The following is a 16,778-nucleotide window of genomic DNA, read 5'->3' as shown; positions in this document are numbered from 1 at the left end:
TACAGATCCACACCCTCTATGATGGGAATCTGGGGCACATTGCCAATGGAAACTCTGACTCTAATTGGCTGAGGAGGTTGATTCAGCCCTTTAACAGTAGCATGTTCTACACTGAAATAGCATGACCGCATAACGAGTGAGCAATTTTATTTTGATTTAATTACAGATAGTTACATTTAACTAATAAAATCATCTTGATATACAGTATATACTGAATAAAAAAATCTTCCAACATAAAACACAACTAGTAAGCAGAACTCTGCTGCTTTATAAAATACACCATTCAGTATGTCCACTGGTGAAGTTTAAAACAAAAATATGAAATGGCACACAAGCGAATGCCTTTGAAACTCCAGCATACCGGTGTTTATAAAATAAACATTACTTTGGTTTTCTGAGAGTCCAGTGAGAGAAAGAGAGCTACTATACAATAAAACCCATCCACCAAATGGGCCTTATTTATTTTTTTTAAATGGCATCATCTTTCATTTCTTAAATAAGCAGTGTTGCGTTTCCGGCCCTAGCCAGCGAGCCTCACTCAGTCCAAGAAAGAATGCGTCATCCCTGTAATTCACCAGACCCAGAGTGGGTCTCCTAAAGTCAGCAGTCCTGCTGGAAGTGGTGAGAGCAAAGTGCATACGTAGGCAGCACTTAAGCTGGACTCTCCACTGGCATGTGGCTGCATTCAGCTGCATACAGCCGACTTTAACGCTGACTGACGGATTATTGATTGATCCTAGCTCTCTCAGGACCAGCTGTACACCCTGCCCCAGGCATCACCGACCAGCAGTGTGCCATGTGTTCTGAAAGCACAAATTAAAATCACATCTTCAGAAGAAAAGACTAAAGACACTACTAATCATATTGAGCTTAAAGGGATAGTTCACCAAAAATGAAAATTCAGTTATTACTTACTCAACGTGCTGTTGTTCTAATGCCGTATGCCCTTCTCTTTTTTTTTTTTGGACGACAGGAGTAGTAATTAAAAAAAAAAATGTCCTGCTCACGCTTCTCTGTATAATGGCATTGGATCACGACCAGCATCAAACTTTTTTTTAAAAGACGCAAAAGTATCACATTCTTCATGTGTCAGGCTTTTTGTGGTTAAGTCAAAATGAACTGTGGTGCTAGTAGAGTCTCATGAACACAGTCATGTACAGAAGACCAACGATTTTCACCAAGACTTTCATTAAATAATAAATTACATTTCAGTTTTTTTTTTTTTCAAGTTTGATGCTGGTCACTATCCACTGCCATTATATGGATTAGCATGAGCAGGACTTTTTTTTTTTTTTTTTAATCTCCAAAAAAGAAAGAAGGGTATATGGCATTAAAACAACACCAGGGTGAGTACATGATGACTTAATTATAATTTTTAGGTGAACTAACCCTTTAATCCTATACTGAATCATTTAAAACATTAGAGGATCCATTTGAAACCAGGTTTCAGATCATATTTTGGTCCGAGAGACTGGCTTTTCTTCAATACCTTGACATGCCCAGAGCCGTAATTGCAGGGTTATTTTTGCAGTGTCGACGAGAGACGACCTGATTGCGGTTTAACTCTTGACAGAGCACCAGGTGTCTTTCCCACTTCCATGAGCTGCTGTCTAAGAAAAGCAAAAGCAAGAGTGAGATATAAGACAGAGATTATTTATGGTCAGCACGTTGCTAAATTGAGAGAAATACATCTAATATAAAGCCTTCACTGTTACAACGTGTTCCCCCAATTTAATTTAAACGTGTTGATACTTACACGCGCTGACGCTGTGCTGTAAGCAATGTGTACCAAATTGGATTTGGTTATTATTGCTTTCTAAATTGCATGCCTACATCAGCAAAATTGCTCATCAGTGTTTACAGGCTGTATGTTTAATAACTTTGCCCCATAATTCCTCGCAGCTAGCCCTAATGCGTCGCACAACACGGTAGATCATTATGAACTTTTCTTTGGATCGCTCAAAAACGAACCTCTGGCTGAGCATCTGGACCATCACACTTAAGAACAGACAATCCGATTTATACAGCATTTTTGAAGGATGTCTAGTATTTGGTCTGGCTATTTAATTTCAAACATTACTTGTATATTAGAAAATAACGATTCTCGTGACGTCACAAAGCACATTGTTTTCCAATATTCCAGAAGTGAGTTCCTGTTATTTCATGCTGGCCATTAAGGAAGCTTGTGGGTTATAACTGTCCTATGACCAGAGGCAAGAACAAAAGCACATATTCACGCTCTAGTTCAATTCTGCACTTAAGGTGAAGTGTATTAGTGTTACCTGCTTCCTCAGGAGCTGATGACAAAACATGCCCTTGAGACACCGAGCACTCCTCATGTCCAGGTAATTGTGCTCTAGTATATTCAGTCTTCCATATCTGCAACAGAACCACACGGTTAATGAAAAAAAGAGGGGGAAAATATCGAATGCAATTGAAGCTATAATCATAAATCAAATCTGCCGGCCACTGATGTCGCAGTTCCAGGCTCCAATTGATGCCTAATTTAGGAAGCACTTTGATTTAATGACTGCTCTTACCTCATCTAAGGTGAGCACATGTAACTATTAATGCTTCTGTGGGACTTCTCAGCCAAGCCTGTGAGCCCCATTTCAATATCCCAGTTACCATATTTTAATATTTTGCAGCTATATTACCTGACTATTAAAGCAGGAAACACTACAGGAAAGATTTATTGCTTAAACACAAAGGTGTAGTCTTTGGAGAAGACTTCTCATTTAAACTCTCTCATTATAAAGTTCGCTACGTGAATGCTACGCCTCATCATCTTTCGGTCAGAGCCTTCGGGGGAGCATCGAAAAAGCCCTTTCTGAAGATCTGGCCGTACCCGGACGATGCCGTCAGCGCTGCCGGTGATGATCACGTTGCGGGGGTCCCACTCATACTTCTGTGTGAAACAGCAGCACAGAATGTTTCCTTCAGGACGGCAGGAAGTGTTTAAAGAGGCCAGCAGCTGCCCCTTCATGGTCCACAGGTTCAAATGGGTCCCTGCGCATGACACAATCTCACCCTGAGAGAGACAGAATGGCGATTAATGATGCACATAGCAGGCAAAAGACACTGTTTTTGTTTGGGCTCAGTAATTTTTTTAAAGAATTCATTAAACTGATCAGAAGTGACAGTAAGGACTTTCACATTGTTATAAAAAAATAACTATTTCAAATAAATTCTTTTTTTTTTTTTTTTTACTTTTGATTCATCAGAGACCTCAAAAATGCATGATGATTTCTATAAAACTATTAAGCTGCACAACTGTTTTCAACTGTGATAATAGGAAATGTTTTTTGAGCACCAAATCAGCATATTAGAATGATTTCTGAAGAATCATGTGACACTAAAGACTTGATTATGACTGCATTCAAAAACATAAAAAACAATCTTACTGACCACAAACATTTGAATGGTAATTTATCTCTCTCAGAGTCCATAAGGTTTTTTTAAAGCTTTTTTAAACTTTCAAACAAGCAAACATTCAAAGTTTGTCATGATAAATTTAGTTTTTCTAGTTAAAAAGAAGCTACCCGTAAAATGTAAAAAAAATTAAATAAATAAATAAATGGATAAATGACTATAACTATAACTATAACAACTATATACAATTTGCTATAATACAAATAATTTGAAGGTTTGGAATTATATCGCCCAACTTTTCTCTCGTGTTTTTCGTAGCAGGTATGTTTCATGCTATGTAACAGAGGGTTTAAGCATTAAAGCAGGTCTGAAGGGAAGGATGTGCCCACCCTTCCTTCACACAGCTGGCTGAGGGGAGTTTCAGAAACCACTCTGTGGGTGCAAATGAGCCGGTGTAAATGTGTCATCCAGACGGCAACATGAGCCGAACGGCCCTAACCAAATTAAATGTGCGGGAGTGAGATGGATAGATAGAGATTTGGGAGCTGAAAAATGCAGGCTGACCTCAGAGCGTGCATGTTTTTTCTGGAGGGTACTCACGGTCAGGTCATTAATAGCCAGGGCAGACACGGCAGAGGAATGTTCTGGTAACTGTGTGATGTAGCTGAGGTCCTCCAGGTCCCACAGGATGCAGGTCTGGTCCAAAGAGCCGCTAATAATCATGCTATGTGCTTCTGATGCTACCAGACACGTCACTGTGTCTGTGTGTCCATACAAGGTCTAGGATGGAAAATAAAAACATTTATTTATTTATAAAAAAATGAGACAAACCCACCGTTTTGAATCTTAAAATTTCAAAACTGCTTTGTGACACCCAAGCATGAACATGGCTCTTTAGGAATGATAACACATGTGAATCTGACCTGTCTGAGTCTCATGTGTTTAAGTTTGTCCTTGCTGATGGAGACATCCCACACACAGACTACAGTGCTGGTCCCGGCCGTGATGATGGTGCTGTTGTTGGGACAGGCAGCACATACAGCATATCCCCAGTCCGACAGGCTCTCACACACTGCAAAGCTCTGAAACACAGGTAATAAAGCTATCAAACTTTAACAGCCAACCAGAAGTAACCTTGTTTAATAATAAACAATTCTTCTGTTCTTCACAATAGGAAAACATCAAATGAAAAATGAATCAATGAATGAACATTACAAGCAGGCCCATCATGTTAACTTATTTATGGATCTAGAGAAACTATGAAAGCAAACCTTTTCAGCTGTGTAGCTCCCAAAAGAGCAGGTCTGGTCATAAGAGCCCCAGCTGAAGTATGTGTTCCAATGTGGTGGGATGAGAAGTTTGTTTTTTTCCACGACCAATACATCTTTCTCTCTACACACTATTTGACCAACAGGACCCAGCGTGAGCTCTTTGTAGAGAAACAACAGAAAAGCAGGTTTATGCAGTGTGACATGCTCTCTCTCTCTCTATCTATATACAGTATATATATATATATATATATATATATATAGTAAATGTTTTTGATCAAATTAATGTAGACTTGCTGAATAAAAGGATACATTTCTTTCAAAAAATAATCTAATAATAATGACTCCAAACTTGTAAATGGTAATGTCTATTTAAACATGTTGAACCTGTTATTAAAATGTAAAAAAAAAAAAAAAGAATACTATTACATAATTTAAAAAAATATGAATGGCCTTAGACTTTTTGCAACTCACTGTTTATATACGGTTATACTCTATATTATATATTTAACAAAAACAATGATGTTGAAATGGCCATGCTTTTTGTATTTTTACACTGTTATTGTATCAATCTATCAAGAACTTTTGAACCAAGCATTTAAATCATTTTAACTGATCATGTTTACAATGTGAAACATTTGTTGAAACAACTGTGTCAGGACTAAGCATAAAAAAAGGACTATTCTACTTTCAAATGACCTACATATGCGAGGACACAGTCAATCTCCCTGCTCACTGACAGTAGAACAGTAACACAAATCATAATGAAGCCTGAGATGATCGCAAATTTCTCTCAAGATGCTCTTTAAATCTTTCTTTGTAGGATTTACTGATCAGAATGATAAAGTAATTCCTGATGTGAGAACAAGATATTGAGTGAGAGACAATAGAGCGAGAGAGAATCATCTAATTTTCCAGAGAGATCCTTTTGGGACATTCAGATTATTAAATAAGCCTCAGTGGCTGTATCTTCAAGAGTGGCCTAACAAATAGCTGAATGGAGCCGAGCTGAGCTATGACTGAGAAAATGAGCCTGTGAAAAGGCTAGCCAGCATCTTCTTCCTCACGGCTCCTATTGCTCCCTGTAGACGTGGCCCCATCTTGTAAAAAATAATTGAGGAATGGAATAAAATAACAAGGTGACTATGAATGATTAAATGGGGGGAGGGGGGTCTCTACCTCAGAGCTGCAAATGTTCATTTTAAGCAGTACCTTTAACAGCCTGGGCAGAAGGCTTGAGCCCGTCCAGTTTAAAGAAAAAGGGGGTTATCTGACTGGATACCGATGTCTCTTTCCCAGCAGCACCCTTGTGAGGTGTGTGGCTAGGGTGTGGTTTTGTGAAGAGCTGGAAGCATAAAACTTATTTTAGTATTGCATTTAAAATAGAATACAGCATCACAATAAATCATTTCATTACCGGAAAGAACCTTACCAAACATTGGAAAAGCTGCATATATTAGGCATGCATGATATATCCATTTTCAAATAATGGTGTGATGCCTAAATTTACTTTTAGCACTTAAGACAACTGATTTTTTTTTTTTTAGACAAAATAAAGAATTTTAATATTCACCAAATTTTTCCATTATCAGCCATAACATAAAAATTATTATCGGCTTATCAGTATCAGCCAGAATTGTAATATGGATGCATCCCTAGTATATCTGGTTGTCAAAAGTGCTTTAAAATTGCATTCTGTATGTACAGCCAAAAACATTTACTAAAAAAAAATGAATAGAGGCATAGAGGATCTCCTAATATTCTTTAAACAGTGTGCTCAACTGGTGTACCTGCTTAGGCATTTGGCCAAAGTTGCTGATGTAGCCAAGGACCGTGCTTTTCACGACAGGATCCTTCATGCTCGCTCTGTCGTGTTTGTCAGTATAGAAATATGGGTGAAAGGTGTTGAGGGCCTCTACAGTGGGCGGACCCTGCTGTTTGTATCCGAAGATCAGATCAATCCAAAGATGCAGGCGTGCACTCACGTAATCACTCTCAAGAGCCTGCAGAGAGCGCAAACTCAGTTAGTCAGCAGATCTGGATGGGGACTAATACGCTATCAGTGATGCCGTAACTTTTATTTCTGTAGAAGTGCAGGCGGAAAAGCTGTGCTTCCAAATATCAGGTCAAAGAGATTGCACAATAATGCATTTTAAAAAGGCATTATTCCATCTTGGCGACTGATTACAGTTCAAACAATCTGATATAAAAATGATATTCCAAAAGTCTGTATTCCTATTTCGTGTTGCGAAGTCATTTTTCCTATATATATTTTTTTAATCTAAAGTATTTTAGAATTGGCTGAAGTGTCCAAACACAACATAAACATATATACAAAAGCAAAAACAAAAAAACATTTAAAATAACAAGTATAATCAAAGCAGCTCTAAGTCACAAGCACTAAATTGTGGAAGATCCCTATATTACCCTTCATTTGCATATGAAGGAAGGCGAGCAGACAGAATAGCTCATTTTATGCCATCTGGAAATGATACAAATATTGCTCTGTAGATTGGGAATTGATAAAGCCTGGCCCTTATATGCCTGCAGGCGTAACGTAGCGAGAAAGAAAGCATTCATTCCAATAACCAGCAGGCTTCATGGATGGAGTTATAGGAGAGTGCAGATATTGTACTTGCGCTGAATTGGGGCTGTTATCTTCTAATTACAATGGCGTTAAACAGAGTAATGGGGCTTCCTTGATGAACTCAACAAGTGCTTATTATCTCAAGAAAGGCAAAAAAAAAAATAAAGCAGGTGCAAAAATTATTTAACTATTGCCAAGTTTAGCTGGTTATGAATGGTGCAGCAACACTGATACTGTTTTAACCTATGCTTGCTTTCATAAAACTTGGTATGTGCTCTGATTGCACTGACCCTCGTTGTCTTTCACAATATAGTCTAAGAGTAAGTAAAGTAACATCTATAGCAGAATTGGATATTGTGATGCTGGTGGTCCACAACAAGGCCTATTTTTAGTTTGATGGACTGCCTTGACCAGAGAAACTGACCTCTCTGTGCACTCTGATGAACTCCTGTGGGTCTCCTTTGGCCCATGGTGGCAAAACCACATCATCTAATGGTGTTCCATCCTGCATGCAACCTGTATTATCCATACACACATTTACTGACTAATGAAACAGACTATTTACAAATAAAATATTAAAAACGAGCTTCTATAACAAGAAGGGGGGGCTAATACTAATAAATTACCAAAGTCAAATTGGTTGGAGTTGACAAGAAAGTCTGGGAGGTAGAAAAATTCTGGAATGAGCTCTCTGACATCACTCATGTTGTCCTTAGATGCAGATTCCCACTCGTTCTGAATGCTGTGAAACATCCGCTCTGGAACGTCAAACATTCCACCCTATGAAAAAAAAAGAAAGAAAAAAAGATTAAACCAAAATTTGAAACTCTAGGAAGGGTGCATTTCCTAATGTTATTTGAAAGCAAAGTGGCATTGTGAAAAGGACTATAGAAACACAATTCAGAGCAAAGAAGTAAAAAAAAAAAAAAATGACAAAGGATGAAAAAAGACATGCATGTTTGTTTAACACATAAGATTGGGAGCTCCACCGCCAGCAAGACTGCCTAGAACACTAAAACGGCGCCATGTGTGTATATGAATCATAGTCAAGAAACAATTGCCTTGATTGGAGACATTTTCAAGCAATTGATTCAGGCTTTTTATTTTTCAAGGGAGTTTATACGTCCTGACGAAAATCTCTGGAGAAGTTATGTAATTTGCAGTAAAAGCAAATGCCCTCATTGAATGAAAGTAATATACTGTTAGTGGCACAAATCTGATTATGAATATTACTGTACGGAGGAAAGCTGCTCAAGTGAAGCAAATATCATTGCAAAGTGTTATCCTAATGTTTGTATTACGTTACACCGGCTATCAAATATGCATGACATTTTATTTTAATCAATTGGTTCCATGTGTATAAATGAGATATTCTTTAAAAACAAAATGTGGTTTTGCACGCAAGTGACGCAAAAGAATTTATTTGCATACATATTAAAATCATACCCTAATTCGGTTTTGGAAAGAAAAAATTAAAAGCACACACAAGCCCAAAAACAATAAAGCTCATTTCATCCTGTAAGTTCAATTTAGAAAAATTTAATTTTATAGAAGTTCTGTCACGCTGATGTGTGTTGTGCTTCATTTGATAAAAAAAAGAGGCCAATGCAAATTATTTATTGGAGTTTCTGTGTGATGTAATTGAGCCTGGTCAAACAGGTGACAAGTTTACCTGCAGGTGGAGAAAGGTCTGGGAGAAAGGCTCCATCCTCACCAGGTACGAGGCCACTATGATGGCTGAGGAATAGTGTGTGCAGTAATGACACTGAGCTGACAGATCACCTGCAATCATGACATTCACTAAGTAAATGAAAGCATTTATTTTTTTTAATTCAGTCCTGCAGGTCCCCATTTATTTATTTATTTTCAAATAACAGCCCTGATTCTGCCTTAAGTTTTAAAGTTCCTCTTGGCTAACTGAATCAAATATTTTGTTCATTTTTGGGAAAGAAAACATAAAAAACACCCAGAGCCTCCATGTTTGCAGGTGAAACTGACAAACTCCATGAACTTCAGCTGTATGAGCAATAGGTTTTTAGGTCTCAGTTACAGAATAGTTGCATATAAAACAGGTGCATATAAAAATATGCTTTACCATCATTGCTTTCCACCTCATTGTATCTCTGAATGAACTTCTCTTTTCTCTTCTCATTTTGAGCTCCCATTGGTTTGGACAGATCTCTGAATGTAGCAGGGTGGGACAGATCCAGAGTCTAACAAGCGGTGAATAAGATCATCAAACAAACAAACATTTTTAGCATCAAAAAAAATGTTTTCAGGTCAAAATTTAAAAAGTTTGGGTGCATATTAGTTTTACCTCTGATTCATAATCAGCAATGATCCATGGAAAAACAGGATACTGCATCAAGTCATTGTATGTCCGTCCAGCAAGTGTGTTTAGATGCATAAGGTATTCAAAGTTACTAATTTCTCCTCTCTATGGAAAAAGAATAGAAGAAAATAATTAAAAAATATGCATTTGGGTTCATGTAAAATAACTTTTCAAAGAGCTTATATTTATATTATGGCATTCAATCCATTCACTGCAAATGCAGGATGTATATTACAAATAATAATGGTTAATGATGATGCAAGTAGTAGATGCTCACACGTTACCTGCCATTTAATTAGGGCAGTCTTCTCAACTGCTGCAGCCTTTCTGTATGAACACAACAAAAGAATAATTGAAGAAACATTTTATTCAGATTTTATTGTGAAACATTTTGTGATATTTTTCTTATTTTACAAGAACCAATTGCTATTGTTTACTTCTTAACAGTTACAGAATCAAGTGCCTTGAATACGGTGAATTCTGAACTAGTCATCAGAACCAAGTCTACTATGGTTGCATAGCAACAGGTTAAGGAATAGAAAGAGCTTATGGATTTAAACCACGGAGGGTCCGTCTTTCATCAGACACAAGAGCCAAAAGAAACACATTCTTGTGGAAAAAAGGGTTAAGATTTTATTCAGGCATGCCGTTCCCTCCTTTAAAGTAGTATAGCGCCATCTATAGGTTTTGGAAAATATCTGTAAACGCACAGTAACATATTACTTTGGAAGTTAGTTTTCTCCTTCACACACATTACTGAATTACAAGATTACAAGTGTGGTTCCTACAGCAAGCTATCTAAACATGCAAAATCACAGCTGATTAGACATGAATGCATAGGGATGTTCAGATTTCCATAACTATTAAAACTGTTTTGCTTTGAAATATTTATCACTACTTATTCCCATTTATAAATGAAAAGAAAGAGATGAGAGAGAAGAAAAATGCAAAGTTCAATTGTGGCTATTGGGTGAAACTATTAACGTCCAGGACTTTAAAGAACATTCTGGAAATTTAATCTGAGGGAGTGTACAAACACAAACGCTGCAACAATTCTTTCTCCCCTTTCTTTTGTGCAAGCTCCATCACAGGACAATAAAACTTTTGGCACCCCGAGCAAGCGTTGCTTGGTAACAAAAGTTAAACAGGACAAAGCTTCTTTTTGGACTACAGTCTGAAGATCCTCCTCTGATTCTCAAGCAATTCAGTTGTGGACCTCATTTAAAAACTGTAAGTAAGAAAAACGTATTTAAGACTTAATTAATTCTGGGTAACAATAGCTGGTTGGGGCAAACTGATGGGTTTTTTTTACACACTCTTGCGTGATCCTTTTACCTGCAATCCTTTTAAGCCTTTCTGAAGTTGTCGTGAAGCTTGTTTAAGCACAGGCAAAAAATAAATAAATAAATAAAAGTCACACTAACAATAAAACGTTTCAAGATATAAATATTCTTAAAAATGTGCTTGCTGACTGATTTAGTAGGGTGAATACAGGAACAAATAGTGCCGTAATCATCTATCACAGTATTTATGAATTTTTCTATTAATAGAAACATTTTTTAAAATTTCAAACTAGCCATATTTTAAAAACAACAAAAATGACAAATTAAGAGAACTGGTCTGATTATTAACTCTTATCTGTTTTAGTTCTATGTAAGTGTTGTTGTATTATTGGTTCAACATTCAAAATAATTTTTATGAATTTTATTTTGGTAAAAATGTGAATACTCAAGACTAAGACTCACTAAACAGTTGTTTAAGAGATTTTCAAAAGCATATTCATAAGTTAGAAAGTATATTTTGGTAACAAATGGTTAATGGTCTTAAATCATGTAGTCGCAGTATCTTATATTTCATATGTCACGAAAATAGCAATACCATCCAATTTTCTCTCCGTTTGGAGGGGTTCAGAATCAGCGAATCACAAAGAACATGAAGATGGATCACGCCGATGGTCAGCTCTCTGTAATTGCACCTCTCAGATGCAACGGATTTAAAAAACAAAAGGTCTAATAGAAACAGGATGAACCGTATTAGCCCATCCACCAATGTGATTAATGAGTCGCCAAAGGGCTTACAATGCAGCCACTCCTCCTTTTTAATGGGAAGATATGAAGGGAGCGATTTAAAATTTCTTTCCAGTGTCATTTATCAAAGTACTGATTTGACTCTCTCCACACAGTCACATGGACTGCTAGCGCTCGCAGTATCTTATATTTCATATGTCACGAAAATAGCAATACCATCCAATTTTCTCTCCGTTTGGAGGGGTTCAGAATCAGCGAATCACAAAGAACATGAAGATGGATCACGCCGATGGTCAGCTCTCTGTAATTGCACCTCTCAGATGCAACGGATTTAAAAAACAAAAGGTCTAATAGAAACAGGATGAACCGTATTAGCCCATCCACCAATGTGATTAATGAGTCGCCAAAGGGCTTACAATGCAGCCACTCCTCCTTTTTAATGGGAAGATATGAAGGGAGCGATTTAAAATTTCTTTCCAGTGTCATTTATCAAAGTACTGATTTGACTCTCTCCACACAGTCACATGGACTGCTAGCGCCACCCTGGATCAATCAGACGGAACACAAACAGCTTTTCCCAGAATATGTGTTGGGCGCTCGCCGTACCCACTGTTATCTGGTATTAGCCATAATTAGAGAACGACATTATCCCAAAAGATCCCTTTAGGGTGAGTTGGGTGTAAACATTACCCCCCTCTCATTCCCCAAACGGCCCGACACCTCAGCGCCCCCAATACTGCCTGCAGGCATACATGATACCACCTTCCCTATGCAAACAACTAAACTGTCCCATCATTAAGTCATACATGTTTAAAGCTACAAGGTCCTGAGATAATAATTACATGACTTGAGTTAAGACTTAATCAAATTGATGCTTCAGAAGCGCTTAACCATTCATCTGTGTCTATACAGCTCCATGGCTAAAGGAAAGAGAGCAGGTGGAGCCAAAGGTACGAAGATCACATTGAAAATGGCTAAAAATGCTCTTAGAGTAACTCCAGATGGCAAACAACGACTTGATCTGAGCAATGTAGGCATCGCCACATTTCCCAAATGCCTCCTAAAGTTAAGAAACATAGAGGAACTTGACCTGAGCCGGAACAAATTGAAAATAATCCCAGAATTCATTGGCCAGCTCTCTGGACTGCGTTGGTTAGACCTTCACAGCAACCAAATCGAACAACTGCCCGAAAGCATTGGACTCCTGGGATCTCTGGTCTACCTCAACCTCTGTAACAACAACCTGGACTCTGATGGTTTATCGCCTGAAATAGGAAGTCTGAGAAACCTCCAGGTTCTCAACTTGGGCATAAATCGTCTAAACACCCTCCCTCCCACTTTGGCCACCTTAACAAACCTGACAGAGCTGGGAGTTTTTGATAACTTGTTCACACAGATACCAGAATGCATAAACGTGTTGCCCAACTTGACGAAGCTGAACACCAAACGCAACCCTGTTTCCTATACACAGCGAGACGGCAAAGACTCTGACTCTGTAAAGCCAACAGGAAATCTGTTTTTGGTGAGAGAGGGCGATTTGTGCCATCCCTGCCTAGAGAGGTGCAGAAGGAAAAAGCTGCTTGACAGGTCGCAAAGAAAGAGTAATTTTTCAGGGCTGATCTTGCCAAACTCTGTAGCTCGAGGTAATCAAGAAAATTGGCGGCAGCAGACTACTACCTCACCTCCAAGTTTTCAAAAAGGACAAGCCAGACCTGCCGGAGATACCAACACATTGTCTTTTATGAATAACCTTTATGCATAATGACATTCTACATAATGACTCAACATTTAAAACTCCTCCTGTACTTTTAGGAAATAAATAGGTTTTGCAGGGGATCCACCAAATATTGTTGGATCTCAAGCTCATTTTCTTTGGGAAAAAAATTTAAAATGTGTGTCAAACAAAACTACAACAAAGTTATCTTAAACAAAGGCTTAAAATTATGAAGTTAAAGTTCAACTAACTGTTTCATTGTGCCTCTCAAATAAAACGTTTTAAATTTAATTAAAATGTAATGTACATTGATATACAAACACGAATTTGCACATCAGTAATGAATATTTAATATACGCACATACATTATCTGACACTAAAATACATGTTTTTACTGGCCAGCCCAAAAATGCAATACATTTTCACAATATCTTTATCTCTCTATATATGCATGAAATTAATGTGTATTTCTTATTGTAAGAAAACAACTTTGGCTTTGAAGCCGATGGGAAACAATAAACATTAAGTCCATTCCCACTTCATGTCAAAATGTCAGGGGAACTAAACATGATAAAACTAAATTGAGCAGAAATTGAAATGGTGAGTCAAGGAATGATAATTTGAACCAAAACAACATCTGACATAACTAAAAGGTAGTAAGCTTATGGCATCCTTGCAGACAATTAACAACTATAAAATTGTGAGTTGTATTGGCTGCTGATGACTTTGAAAAGTTACTGAGGCTGTTTTAATTGGTAGGAAGTGCTGAAGATGCAGTAATTGTAGTTTCAGTGTAATGCCGGGATATTGTTTAGGGGATTGAGAGTCTTCCAGTCAATCGTTAACCGCACACATAAGAGAATGTGTTTTCTGGAAACTTTGAAACCACAAAACTGTCTGTTTCAGTATAAAAGCATCACAGTCTCTCCAACTGAAATGGCAGTTGTCTGCGAGATCTGGCAGATGCTTTTGACACTCACCTCACATTAAGTACAGTATCTCCCCTTCCCTTTAATGAGGAGACCACAGAGCACAGCCTAGAAAGAAAACAAATCGAGATAAATCAATTTAGTCTGTCACCTCACACACAGTTGTTTACCTGTCTGAATCACAAGCACTTTCTCGTTTTACCTTTTATATGCATTGACATGGTCATTGTTGAAGAACACCAGGAAGACTGAAGTTCCGTTCTTTAAGAACATTTCCAGAGCATTGTCCTATAGTGTCATCGAGAATTAAAACCAAAAAACACAATTAAACTATCAAACATGATAAAAATAAAATAATAAAAAAATAATAATAAAGAAAATAAATAAAGAAATACATATAGAATAAATAAAGTTAAAAAGTTTAATGACTATGTGCTCTGTGAATCTCACCTCAAGCAGAAAGCGCATGAAATTGGCCTCTTTGATGTCATCATATGACCAGCGTTTGCAGCTTGGGCTCACTGAGCTTTTCTCTTTAGTCATCATGTTGCAAATATATGAGTCTCTCACACTATAATAAGTACAGAAAATTTAAGATACTGTTAAATCTATACACAAAAATAAAGAAAGCTGTTCTCAGTAAACCTAAAGTTAACTTTACTGTGTTTTAATAATAATATAACTAATTATCACATAATTATATACACAAAGATTATATAATTCTTATTTTGCATTTTTGCTATTTAATACAAAAAACACTCATTGTAAATGATATAATTTTATAATGAAATAATTAAATTCCAAAACCTTATTTCCAACTTTAAAGCAAAAGAAAGCGATATTTTAAATGTTTTAAAAAGTAAAATATTTTAAAAGTGTTATAAAAATAAAGATACACTACAGTTTAAAAGTTTCTCATTAAGATTTTTTTTAAAGAAATTAATACTTTTATTGAGCAAGGATGTACTAAATTGATCAAAAGTGACAGTAAAGATCAATAAATCTTTAAAAAAGGTAAAAATATTTATATTTCAAACAAATACTGTTCTTTTGAACTTTCTGTTCACAAAAGACACCTATAAAATATATAAACATTTCCACAAAAAATATCAGGCAGCAACTGTCTTATTAATAAATATTTCTTGAGCACCAAATCAGCATATCAGAATAATTTCTGCAGTATCATGTGTCACAGAAGACTTCAGTAATGGCTGCTGAAAATCCAGCTTTCCAATCCAAAAATTACCTTTTATAATGCATTAAAATAATATATTTTTAATTATAATAATATTTCACAATATTTTTTACTGTATTTTTGGTCAAATAAATGCAGCCTTGGTGAGAACAAGAGACTTCTTTCAAAACAATTTAAAAAAAATCTTACCAACCCCAAACTTTTGAACAGTAGTGTATAAGTAGAGTAGAGAGTTATGCTGAGAGAAAACAGTATAGCTTTACTTGGTCTGATGATGGATTCTACAGCACACATCTCCTGTGGAGGTCAACGTGAAGCCCTCACATATGTAGAGGTCAGCTTTGCCAAACAACAGCACTCCTTCGGTCAGCACGTGACCACTAACGACCACCACACAGTGTTTCGCTTTGACCTGAGGTATGGACACATTACAGCATGTGTATCAAGTAGCTCATATAGGAATCTGTGTTGTGCATTGAACTGTTTAAAATAAAGCTGTAATTTGTTTTACATGCTGCCAAATTCAATGAATGAGTAAACACAATGTCAAGCGAAGCTTTCAACAGTTGTACGAAGTGTCACTGCAGCCTGCCTTCTGAAATGTGCCCTGGGGCTAACGTGTCAAAGAAGCGCCACCCCGGTCTTGATTGATCACGGTTACCACTTCATTATCTGAACAACAAGGTGGAGAGACAAAAATTAAAGGCAGAAAAAGGCAAGATGCTGAATGGATGGGGTGTTTGTGAAACGGGGCCATTCTTCCGCAGGCGGAGTTCACACGAAACCTCTCGATTATGCACGGCTAATTGTATCGTCTCCCTTCATTTCACACCAAGCAGCTGCACCTGGCCTCAGCCCTGAGTCACCACAACTCTGGGCTCCGGGGATCCGCGTCCCCGAAACATATGGGTCCAGCCGTACTGCCAGCCGCTCTACAATTAATACAAATCAAATCAGAGCTTCCTCTCCATGCAAGCGCCCCCTCACTGGCGCAGAGAGAGGGCCCCACTGTTTATTACAAGAATTGATCAATGACACAGCAACAATAGCAACACGCTAATTGATTAAGGCCCTGTTTAAATATATGGTCCACCTGGTGGGGTTTTGGTTTCAAACAGAGCTATAAAACAGAATCAGCCTTGACCTGAGTCAGTCCTAATTCTGTCCTGTCTTTGGGATTTACAACAACGACAAATTACACCTTGCTAGAGGATGTTTTTAAGAGTGCTCTGTGATAGTTTACTTCAGAAAAATATTATATATGCAACACTCATCATTTCTGTCACAAACTGCAGCCATGACTGAAACCAAAGGCAGCCAATTAATGAATCTATAGGCTTTTTTTTTTTTTTTT

At 37.3% G+C, this 16,778-nt stretch overlaps 1 protein-coding gene across 1 annotated transcript in view; it reads right to left on the bottom strand.

Moving 5' to 3' along the window:
* Window positions 1–736: 736 nt before the first annotated feature.
* LOC107757102 (WD repeat- and FYVE domain-containing protein 4-like) overlaps window positions 737–16,778 on the bottom strand; it is a 42,699-nt gene continuing 26,657 nt past the window's right edge. Inside the window, 19 exon segments of the mRNA XM_016574479.1 lie at window positions 737–803; window positions 1,490–1,610; window positions 2,283–2,379; window positions 2,849–3,031; window positions 3,973–4,152; window positions 4,296–4,454; window positions 4,644–4,801; window positions 5,853–5,985; window positions 6,431–6,643; window positions 7,652–7,743; window positions 7,854–8,007; window positions 8,900–9,009; window positions 9,323–9,440; window positions 9,545–9,664; window positions 9,844–9,886; window positions 14,281–14,337; window positions 14,432–14,517; window positions 14,680–14,800; window positions 15,688–15,836. Coding sequence (XP_016429965.1) covers window positions 737–803; window positions 1,490–1,610; window positions 2,283–2,379; window positions 2,849–3,031; window positions 3,973–4,152; window positions 4,296–4,454; window positions 4,644–4,801; window positions 5,853–5,985; window positions 6,431–6,643; window positions 7,652–7,743; window positions 7,854–8,007; window positions 8,900–9,009; window positions 9,323–9,440; window positions 9,545–9,664; window positions 9,844–9,886; window positions 14,281–14,337; window positions 14,432–14,517; window positions 14,680–14,800; window positions 15,688–15,836 — 2,361 coding nt within the window.

This window comes from Sinocyclocheilus rhinocerous, unplaced genomic scaffold, assembly GCF_001515625.1.
Source record: "Sinocyclocheilus rhinocerous isolate Xijiao unplaced genomic scaffold, SAMN03320098_v1.1 scaffold503, whole genome shotgun sequence".
Taxonomy (NCBI): domain Eukaryota; kingdom Metazoa; phylum Chordata; class Actinopteri; order Cypriniformes; family Cyprinidae; genus Sinocyclocheilus; species Sinocyclocheilus rhinocerous.
Note: the sequence above shows the minus strand (reverse complement) of the source record. Positions and strands in the feature narration are given on the sequence as shown.